General features: G+C 39.7%; 1 protein-coding gene across 3 annotated transcripts in view; it reads left to right on the top strand.

Moving 5' to 3' along the window:
• The first annotated feature begins 1,929 nt into the window (after positions 1 to 1,929).
• The window catches only part of LOC111076206 (G protein-coupled receptor kinase 1), a 163,760-nt gene continuing 154,555 nt past the window's right edge, over positions 1,930 to 11,134 (top strand). For 2 of the 3 annotated variants that reach the window (XM_041595345.1, XM_041595344.1), the window contains exon 1: positions 1,930 to 2,224. In XM_041595345.1, the coding sequence (XP_041451279.1) occupies positions 2,112 to 2,224 (113 nt within the window). In that variant the 5' untranslated portion in view covers positions 1,930 to 2,111. The remainder of the gene's footprint in view (positions 2,225 to 11,134) is intronic. The other variant, XM_041595346.1, reaches the window with a different exon arrangement.

The raw sequence follows: 11,134 nt of genomic DNA, 5'->3' as shown, positions 1-11,134 counted from the left end.
AAATATGCGATTCGAATTGCAGAACTAGAAATCTGGAGAAGTTTTTTCCAAACAAGTAGATATTGTATTACCATATTGGTAATGGAAAAATACCCGTTGACTCATTATCTGGATACATCACATTTCCTACCAATTTTCGTAACTTTACGGCAACAAAGACACAACTTATCGAGAAGGTTTTCCCAAAAATTGCTCAAAATTTTAAAAATCATGTATGGTTGAGCCAAAGAGCTATATTGGCTGCAAAAAACGTTGATGTCAATGAAATGAATTTCCAAATTCAAAATATTATAGCTGGCGAATTAATAACATAAAAATCGATTGATTCCGTTACTAACTAAGATAATGATGTCAACTATCCAACGAAGTTCTTAACTTCGATGGAATTGCCCGGACTACCACCTCATTATCTGCAACTAAAGATCGGATCGGTAACTATTATGATGCGGAATATAAACCAGCCCCTTTTTTTTAATGGCACCCGACTTGCGGTGAAGAAATTAATGAACAACGTCATCGAAGCCACAATTTTGAAAGGGAAATATCAAGGAGAAGACGTTTTGATTCCACGGATTCCTTTGATTTCGAACGATATGCCATTCGACTTTAAACGGTTACAGTTTCCAGTAAAGCTAGCATTTGCAGTGTTGATAAATAAATCTCAAGGGCAGTCGCTAATTGTTTGTGGCGTTAATCTTGAAAATCAATGTTTTTCGCATGGCCAGTTATATGTCGCCTGTTCCCGAGTCGGAGTACTAACCAAACTATTTATATACGCGCCAGAGAAAAAAAAAAGAATGTTGTTTATCATAAAGCATTAAATAATAAACACTTTCTTTCTGAAATATTTTTTAGTTAATTATACCAATTCAAAATCAATATTTATAGTTAAAGCACAGTATCCAGCACCGCGGAATCGAAAAATTCCTGTCAAACTCCATATAAAAAAACTGTGGCAAGAATTTTTCGTTTACGTTTTCCTGGAGTGTGTATCCAGCAACAGGAGCGGAATCCACAGATTTATATCGATAGCTGCCTATCGGGACCGTATGTGGACAGAGAGAACAGCTGACACCCAGCTCAGGAATATATGTTCAACAATTATTCCTGACGTGAATGGTGCAAGATTTAGGCAAAAAGTGTCCGCAAAACCAAAAAGAGAGATGACAATTATTCTTTTTTGTTTTGCAACAATATATGCCGGCACCAACACAATCACTTTATCATCAGAGTGCATTTTTCTTCCTTTTTTAATTTTAGCAGAATTTTGCAGTTGGCACTGTTTACTGTTTTAGCTATGTTCCGCACCCTCACGGAATAACAAGCAAATTCATGGCAGGAATTTTCCGTGGTGCTGGAGACAGGCCTTAAGAGAGCACAACGTCTGTCGGGTCCGCTAGAAATGATTTTCATTTGGAGCAAACGGATAAAAAGGCGCAGCTGAAAAATTAGTTTACTGTCGGAAAATCGACAGACAAGTCGCGACGAAGGATGTCGATAGCTTGAATTCCATTATATATCATTCATACAATAAATCGCAACGCCAATCTTTGAAAGTCTGTTGGATTAATCAATGTGGAGTTTATCTGAAGGCGTTAAAATGGGGCGATACAACGTTCGCCGATACAACGTTTCAAAGGTTCAGTTTTGGCCACACACAATTTAAACATAAACATTTATGGTTTTGAATAAAATTTCAAACTTTGCACCCTTTTTTTTTTGTTAGTTTTTACATTGAAGTCAAAGTTTCGTCAGATGTTTGTTTTGCGTTTGCCGAAGCATTGATGACGCCGTTTCCACCGTTTCACCCACGCTGTGTGTGAAAAGATTATAAGCCAAATCTAAATCGCTTTTAGGAATGCCATACATATGCCACAATAGATGCTTATCGATATTGTTAACTTGTAAACTGCTGATAAGAAGAAGAAGTGTTTAAAGAAAAATATATACATACTATTTATTTTTGTTGTCAGCAATAAATTAGCACATAAATTATTTAAAAAAAAATAACATTACCAAATGGTTTTATCAACCAAATTAAACTTTAAACAATAGTTGATAATTTATGTGAATGAAAGAGAAGTCAACGTAAACAAAAATATATTAAGGCTATGGCAGACTTGGAAGCTGTGTTAGCTGATGTCAGCTATCTGATGGCAATGGAAAAGTCTAAATGCACTCCAGCTGCAAGGGCCAGCAAGAAATTAACTTTACCAGACCCCAGGTACTCATTTTAAATATGCGTGCATGTACAGCCATATATCCCAATCGTTCTATTCAACATTACTGTTATATGTTTGAATATATATATGTACATATGTATGTGGAGATGTATGCATGTATGCATGTTTACAGTTGTAAATGAGTATTTATGTTTACCATGTTTGACGTATACATGTAAGCTTCAATAATGTTTCAATTTACGGAAAGCAGGACAACTATAAAACACATTGTAAATATATATTAATATGTGTTAATACTTTAATTTAGTAAGTAGTTATTAATTTTACGTGTATAAACATATGTATGTAAATTCAATAAACAATTTTAATTACCTTTACGTATATGTATAATATGTATTTGTGTGCGTGGACTATAATTTAACGAAAGTTGCATGAGTTTCCATAGGTTTGAAATGTTATATTCAGGAATTAAATAATTTCATTGCGAAGAATAGTTTTACAATTTTACATTATTCGTATAGAATAATTTTTAGTACATTATTCTGTTCCCGCACATACGTACATACATCACTTGATGGTTTAACCGATTATCTGTTTCCCATCTACTAGTTTTCCTTATAAGTATCTCGGAATGCAAATCACAGTCCAGCCATTAAAAACGTTTTCTTTCCCAATCGCACACGTCTCTGTATTTCCCGCCAGAATCGTACTACATATCCACTACATGTGTACTACATATTTTCCACAGCATTCATAAAATCACAGCTACATACATACATACTCATGCCCCTTTAATGCGTTCGATCATTATGACTCCATCCTTCAGTCATATTCGAATCACCCCGAATCAATAAAATCCTGAACTAGAGCAGTGTGGATTAATATCAAGCAAGTTTCGTTCGCATGTCTCTGAATTGACTTAAAACATATTACGGATTTCGTGTGTCTTCGGCTATGCACACTCGGCTTTTTTTCTAAACAAACAAATTTTTACGAACTTGAGGCTTTTATTTGTCACACAAAACTCTCTTGTTGTGAAGCAAAAAACGTATGTTTCAGTTCAAGGCAAGAAAAAATACTCACATACACAACTGAAGCTTTTCAGGCTGAGGGCGAAGCATAAACCAGAAAATTTTTGTATTGCTTCCTCCTCTCGAGAAGAAAATCATTTGGAGAGTAAGAGAGAAAAAACCGAACTTTTCGGATCTGACACAGCAAAAATGGCGAGACCAGCTTCGTTCAGTCCGTTTTGGGCAAGCGATTCGATGCTATGCGAAAGCTAAATCCCTTATTCTAACGGACTGGACAAAATACCAAATCCTTCCGAATTGGTTGCACCTTTAAGCAGAACTCTACTAAACAAAATATCAAACAACGGATAACGGATTAATAAGAATAATATGGCTTCATGCGTCTTGCGGTACTGCCGCAAAGCCTTGCTTTGCAAGCGTGTGGACACCTACTGCTCCTTCCGCCTGTTCTCTAGGGACCTGAGCGTTCTCATCACGCTAAGGGCGAAAACCGCTGCCGCTTCCTTTACTCTCGGCTCTGCCAGCATCAGCGGCACCAGAGTTTCCACGCTTATCCTGGACCCTGCAACGGAATGCAGCTTCCAGCTCTTGCCGCTCGTAACCGAACCTATGGCACTCAAAAAGGGCGTGCTGCGCGTCCTCCACTATGCCAGTGCCACACTCTGGACACCAGCCCTCCGTCTCGTGGCCAACGGCCTCGAGGTAGCTGAGGAAGCAGCCATGCTCGCTCATAGCCTGGGTGAGGAAGCACCTGCCCGTGCTTACGTTCAACCCAGCACGCTATGTGTGGGATGATTCTCCAAGCTGCTCCCTTCTGGCGGGCACCTTCAGCTCGGCCTTGATGTGAATCGTTGCTCTGTACTGCGTGGCGTCGTACATCTCCTTCCTCTCCCGTATCGACTCTCCGAGAGGAATGAGCAGACCAGCGCGCTTCACCAATGGATAAGCTTTTCACCTCGTGGCTTCCGCCCACGCGTCACGGCGTAATTCCACGTCTGGGTCAGAGCACCTGGAAAGCGACCCTGCCGCTACCTTCCTGGGGCATACTCCAGGCCCCAAACAGCCTGGAGTTGACACCCAGGTATTTGATCGACCTCTGTGATGCCTCTGTGGTCCCTCCGACCTGCACTCTGGTTGTCTCGATCGCTTTTCGGCTCGATATGAGCACCGCCTCCGTCTTGAGCATCCTGACATAGCTGTACGATGTGTTCACCAGGTAGCCCGGGATGTTAAAGCTCATCTGGTACTCCATCGTTCTTCGAGAGCGCGAAAAGGTACGCAAAGATTTGCAACGTGTTCAACGAGATAAACCTAAGATTTTATGAAAATATTTCTTGAAAAACTATCATTAAAATTACACTACTCGACAAAATCGAACTTTTTTTTTCCTCAAGGATCCAAACCGACTTTTTCTGATCGATATGGGGCTTTACATTTTTTTAAAGAATTATGGTTTTTTTTCTATGGCAGAACTTTTTTTTAAGAATTTTTGAAGTCTGGTATTTTTTTTAAAGCTTTTTTCAAAGGTAGCGCTTGTTTTTTCACATAACTCTAGTATCTTTCGTCTGGTTGTAAAGAACTTTGCTATTTTGAAAAGATAATTAAAACAGCTAGAAGTTAAGCCCAAACACTTTGTGATTTCAGGTTAACCCCGTGAGAAATATAAAGCATTGAAATGCAAAAATGATGATTTTTGTGCGGTATTTTTTACGAAATTTTGACTTTAAAAACTCGGGAAAAGTCGAAAATTATATCCTGTGTCCTCTATTTTTGTGTATAGGTGCATTAAAGGTATTGCTGATTAAAATCTATGGAGACACTTGAACTAAAATTCGTTAACCAAACCTAAAAACTGGGGCCGGGCCCAACTGCCAATTGGGAACAAAGAAAACGAAAAAGGGTTGTACATTTGGTATCGGATCGCGTTGCTTTGGTATAAAATGTTGTTGACATACCTGTTCAAGTCAGGTATTCTCACAAGTGCAGGCCCATACAAATTAGATCTTGTCGCGTCTACATAATCATATTTCAATAAAACCAAAGTAGAAATACCTGAGATATGGGATTTCATTCCATAACCCTTACACCAATCAGTAATTTTTAGTCTTTTCAGTCAATTCTAAGGATATACAAACTTTTTTGTTTGGTGTTATGTTGCTACAAGTTTTAAACATAAGTGATACATTTGGTTTGCTAATGCTTGTTAACATTTTTTAAATAATTTAAGTTTTCTGGCTGTCTTCCTTTTTCATTCGAACCTGATTCCACACATAGTCGCCAATCATGTTCTGATTTCAAACACCTTGATACCGTCGTTCCATAGATTTTAATTGTAGATGAAATCTCTCTCTGTGTTCACTAACGTCGCCTAGGTTTGTCGGAAAAAAGTCCAAGTGGGAGTGCAGGAAATGGACTTTTAGTGACATATATGCCCCGATTTTTTTATAATTCTTAATTAGCTCTCGGACGATATTAACATACTCATCAGACTTGCTGTTTCCAAGAAAGTTTGTTACTACCATTCGGAATGAGTTCCAAGCTGCTTTTTCATTCTTAGATAAAATATTTGGAAATTAATCATCTTTTAGTAGTTTTCGAATTTGGGGTCCATCAAATACACCTTCTTTCACTTTTGCCAGCGATAAACGTGGAAAACAGCTTTTATGTAACGCATTGATTCGCCTTCCTTATCCAGTGCTTTAACAAAATGTTTCATTAGTCCCAGCTTAATGAGTAACGGTGGTAAAACAACGTATTTAAACTTCACGAGAGCTGCATTCTGTATGATGTAATTTTCCAAAGTATGTTCCTCCCGTTTTGGCCAGAGTTTTCTTAAGTAATGCTGTTCGCTAGCTCTACTATCCCACAGACTCAGGAAGCAGCAGTGTTTTGTGGCTACGACTTTTAAGTCACACGCGACCTTCCACTGGTGTTCTTTATGCCTGTCTGGACGTTGATATGCAATGACTGCACCATCAAGTGGCCCATGCGACACCAATCCGAAGCCTTTTACGCGCGGAACCCAGGCAGAAACGCAGCCCTCCTCCCGCCCAACCGACCGAGGGGCGCTGCCGCATGACGCGCGACGCGTGTTACCGAACCGATCGCGAGCATGCAGGAAAGATAGGTGTTAGACTAAAATTCGAGGAAAATTAGAGCTAAACACAACTCAAAGAGCTAAACATGCAAAGATAGCTAAGAAATATAACTAATTACGGGAAAGGTATGTTTGTATTAGTGATTTAAGAAAAGGAAGGGAATTAGTGGTAGATATTATATGGTAGAGGGAATTGAAGTCCGAGCATAAGACCCTAAATGGTTCGTGCAATAATTCGATCTACAAAGCGGAAGGAACAAAGGAATGAAGTTTCTAGTAGATCTAATAGGGATCGTAAAGTTTATGCGGCTCAACAAGTCAGGGCTATCTACGTCACCCTTGATCAGGTTGTGCATAAAAATCACACCAAGCATTTTTCTACGACTAACTAAGGTTGGAAGGTTTATTAAAAGCAATCTACGAGGATAAGATGGCAGTCTCACACCTGCATCCCAGTTAAGGCCACGCAGAGCAAAAAGTAAAAAGTTTTTCTAGACTGATTCTATACGGTCCTGGTGTACTTTGTACTGGGGGCACCATACACAAGAGCCGTACTCTAAAATCGGACGAACAAGCGAGATGTAGAGAGTCTTCGTTATATAGGGGTCGTCGAATTCCTTTGACCACCTCTTTATAAACCCAAGCACACCCATGGCCTTATTTACCATGGTAGAAATGTGTTCAGAAAACTTTAACTTTGGGTCTAATTTAACACAAAGATCATCAACCAAGGTAATTCTCTCAAGAGAACCACCGCAGAGGCTATAAGGAGCCAAAATGGGGCTGGAGCGATGAAATGTCATTACTTTGCATTTCGAGGCATTTAGGTGTAACATATTTGCACAACACCATGATTGAAAGTTATTGAGATCGGATTGCAAGCGAGAGTGAAATGAAATGTCCTTATACTGGACACAAACTTTAACATCATCCGCATAGATGAGTACTCGAGAGTTTGTTAATTCTGAAGGCAGATCATTAATAAAGAGTGTGAATAGTAGGGGGCCTAGATGGCTGACCTGTGGTACTCCATAAGTAACCTTAACAGGTGAAGAGAAGGAGTTTTTGAAGAGGACTCTTTGAGACCTAGAACGAAGGTAGCTAGAAATCCATCTCAAAAGATTAGGCGGAAACCCTAAAAGGTCAAGTTTTTGTGCTAAAAGGGAATGGTTTACAGAATCGAATGCTTTACTAAAATCAGTGCAAATGACATCCGTCTGCAAGTTACCTTGAAAGCCTTTAATGATAAAAGAGGTAAACTCTAATAAATTTGTGGTTGTTGGATAGGGTGAATAGTATAAACAGGGGTCCACACAGAGCGTCGGCACAGTACCTGAGTACACAGCCGGGAACTCCGTCAGGACCTGGTGAAAACACCGGCTTAACTAGTCGAAGATCGTGACTCTGCTTAATCTTTCATTTAACAAGGGGCTGAAGATGCCATTTGACCATACGACTGACCAAAGTAGCTTTCATATGAATAGGTTGTTTGGAAAAATTTGGTATAAAGATCGGCAATTGCCTGATCATTGTTTGCTGACATATTGAATAATGACAGCGAGGATGGATGTGCGGACGTTCTACGCTTACAATTTACGAAGCTGTAAAACTGTTTAGGGTCCAATGAAAATCGTATCCTGCATCGAGATAGGTAATTTGTATAGCATTGAGCGTTAAGAACGGAGAAATTTGACCGAGCTATTACATAGCGAGAAAGAGAATTTCCGTCTTCTTGAAATATTTTATAAAGTCTTGATTTTAAGTGTTTTAGACTGGATAACTCTTCGGTAAACCAAGGAGGCTTCCCAGATCTAATCAGACAAGAAAGGGGGACACTAGAATCAAAAAATGTGTCAAGGGCATTGTAAACGAGAAGGAACGTGCGAGTCGCTTCTGGTGACGCGACTCTACTTATACCCGTACTCAGCCAGTATATACATTTTTTATTTTGATTTGATTTTTTAGAATTTTAGAATTAAAAAATAAGTTCTACATTTTTTTTTGCTAGATCTGTTATCTACAATGTAATTTTACATCTCCTCCGCTAGAGGGCGTACGCGCACTGAACGCGGCAGAGTGTGCTAGCGAGAAAGAGAATGAGTAGCGGGTGTCTCTCCGAAGGAGGCGGGGGAAGCAACTTAAAATTAATTTCTTTATTCTGGCTATAATTATGATCCGATCTGATTCAGATTCGGCAATCTTTCATCTCTCTACGATACTGCGTTTTTAGTTTTATCGTATATTTAAAATTGTGCCTGCCACAGATTTTCGTCTTTTGCGGGGGCGGAAGAGGCGGGGCGAAATTTTGAAATACACTTGTAGCAGTGTGATATCACATGAGTCTGGAAACCTAATTTGGTTTCTCTAGCTCTTATAGTCTCTGAGATCTAGGCGCTCATCAAGAAGGACAGACGGACGGACGGACAGACAGGCATGGCTTTATCGACTCGGCTATTGATGCTGATCAGTAATATATATACTTTATGCGGTCGGAAACGTTTAACTCTTTTTTGAGTACGGGTATAAAAATGTTTGTGCCTTTCAAACCGTCAGTGCACACGTACAGAGCGGCCCAATCAAAATCCCTAATGAGGTTACTAAGCTTCGTAAACTCGGCTTTACGAATGCAGCGGACACGTTTAGATAGCCTACCCATTCGATCCAATACAGTAGGGCCAATATCGACTGACACTTCGAATGTAGGATGGTAGGAGTCTTCAGGTATAGTGAGCGGAAGGGCTCGGGTTAACAACGCTATGGTCGGATCAACGACAAAGCACAGATCAAGCAATCGACCCAAGGAATTTTTCACATGGTTGACTTGAGACAGGGATAGGTCTAGCAAGCCGTCGATAAAGTCATGGGCACATGGGCACAAGGCTATTAGACTCGTTTACCGAAGACCAAACAGTACCTGGCAAATTGAAATCACCAAGAACTATCATATTTTCGTTATCTGATAGCGAGGAAGAAACAGTTTTTAAAGCGGACAGGTGATGCTCGTATATTAAGAAATCCGAGGAAGGTGGAATATACGAGCAAGTAATGAAAATGGAAAAGCCTGGGAGAATCAGTTTCACGCATAGGAATTCCAGGTCTTGTTGAACCTGGACCATGAAATGTTCCGACGTGAAGTTTGAGTCCACTGCAATGAGGACCCCACCTCCATGCCGAGACGAACGGTCACGACCTGCTAAAACTTTGGAACTAAGGATGTCCGGCTTTAACCAGGTCTCGGTAAACACAATAACATGGGACGAGAATGCGAGACTCTAAAGAAAAAGAGTGCTGAACTTACTACGCAAGCCTCTAGCATTCTGGTAGGTAACTAAAAGAGAGAAAGTTAGTTTTTTGGATGGGTAGAAGTTGAGGTGGAAGATGAAGGTAAAGATGGAGCACTGGTCTGACTACTAGGAAGAGTTATGGGGGGCCTATTATTTTTCTTAGCCCTAAACTCTTTGACGACCAAATACTCCGGCAAAAACTTAGCGGTACAAATGTTGTCAAAATTAAGTCGGGGAGACGCTTATCTTAAAGGAAGTGTTGATACACTAGTCAACACGATTTTTCCTCAAGGAACAAAACCAACTTTTTCTTAAAGATTAAGGGCTTAGAAATGGTTTGGTGATAATTTTTTTTTTTTCTATGGCAGAACTTTTTTTTGAAGAATTTTTGAAATCTGGTATTTTTTTAAAGGTTTTTTCGATGGTAGCGCTTCTTTTTTCACGTAACTCTACTATCTTACGTCTGGTTGTAAAGAACTTTACTATTTTGATAATTAAAACAGCTAGAAGCTAAGCCCAAACACTTTGTGATTTCAGCTTACCGTCTGTGAAATATAAAGCCTAGTACTCAGATCGAAAAAAACACCCAGCGAACAGAATCAGGGTTGATATTCGTATGAAACCGATAAAAAATGTTTTACGGCAAAAACTGTTTTCGAGGCTCTGTACGGAAGGCAGTACTCAGATCAAAAAACAAAAAGGTCGGTATATACTGGAAAAGTATCAGAAGTATTTGCTTGTTTTTTTGGTATGTTTCGACCCACCTCGATATCAACCTTTGATATCAACAAACGAGAAGGAACGTGTGAGTCGCTTCTAGGGACGCGACTCTACTTATACCCGTACTCAGTCTGTATATACATTTTTGAGCTAATGATTTTTTAGAATTAAAAAAAAAAAATTTTACATTTTACATTTTTTTGCTACATCTGTTATCAACATCTACAATGTATATTCCACATCTAACATGTAGATTGTACATGTACCATTTATATTCTACATCTCCTCCGCTAGGGGTTGCTCGCGCACTGAACGCGGCAGAGTGTGCGAGCGAGAAAGAGAATCAGTAGCGTCAGCAGCGCTGGAGAAGGAGAGGGAACCAACAGAAAATTAATTTCTTCATTCTGGCTATAATTATGATCCGATCTAGTTCAGATTCGGCAATCTGGTTTGCATTCTCTACGATACTGCGTTTTTAGTTTTATCGTATCTTTAAAAATGTGACTGCCACAGATTTTCGTTCTTTGTGTGGGCGGAAGGGGGCGGGGCGAAATTTTGAAATACACTTGTAGCAGTGGGATATCACATGAGTCTGGAAACCAAATTTGGTTTCTCTGGCTCTTATAGTCTCGGAGATCTAGGCTCTCAACAAGACGGACAGACAGACAGACAGACGGACAGACAGACATGGCTATATCGACTCGGCTATTGATGCTGATCAAGAATATATATACTTTATGGGGTCGGAAACGTTTCCCCCAACTCTTTTTTGAGTACGGGTATAAAAATGTTTGTGCCTTTCAAACCGTCAGTGCACAC

Source organism: Drosophila obscura, unplaced genomic scaffold (genome assembly GCF_018151105.1).
Source record: "Drosophila obscura isolate BZ-5 IFL unplaced genomic scaffold, ASM1815110v1 contig_56, whole genome shotgun sequence".
NCBI lineage: Eukaryota > Metazoa > Arthropoda > Insecta > Diptera > Drosophilidae > Drosophila > Drosophila obscura.
This window is presented reverse-complemented; position numbering and strand designations above follow the sequence as displayed.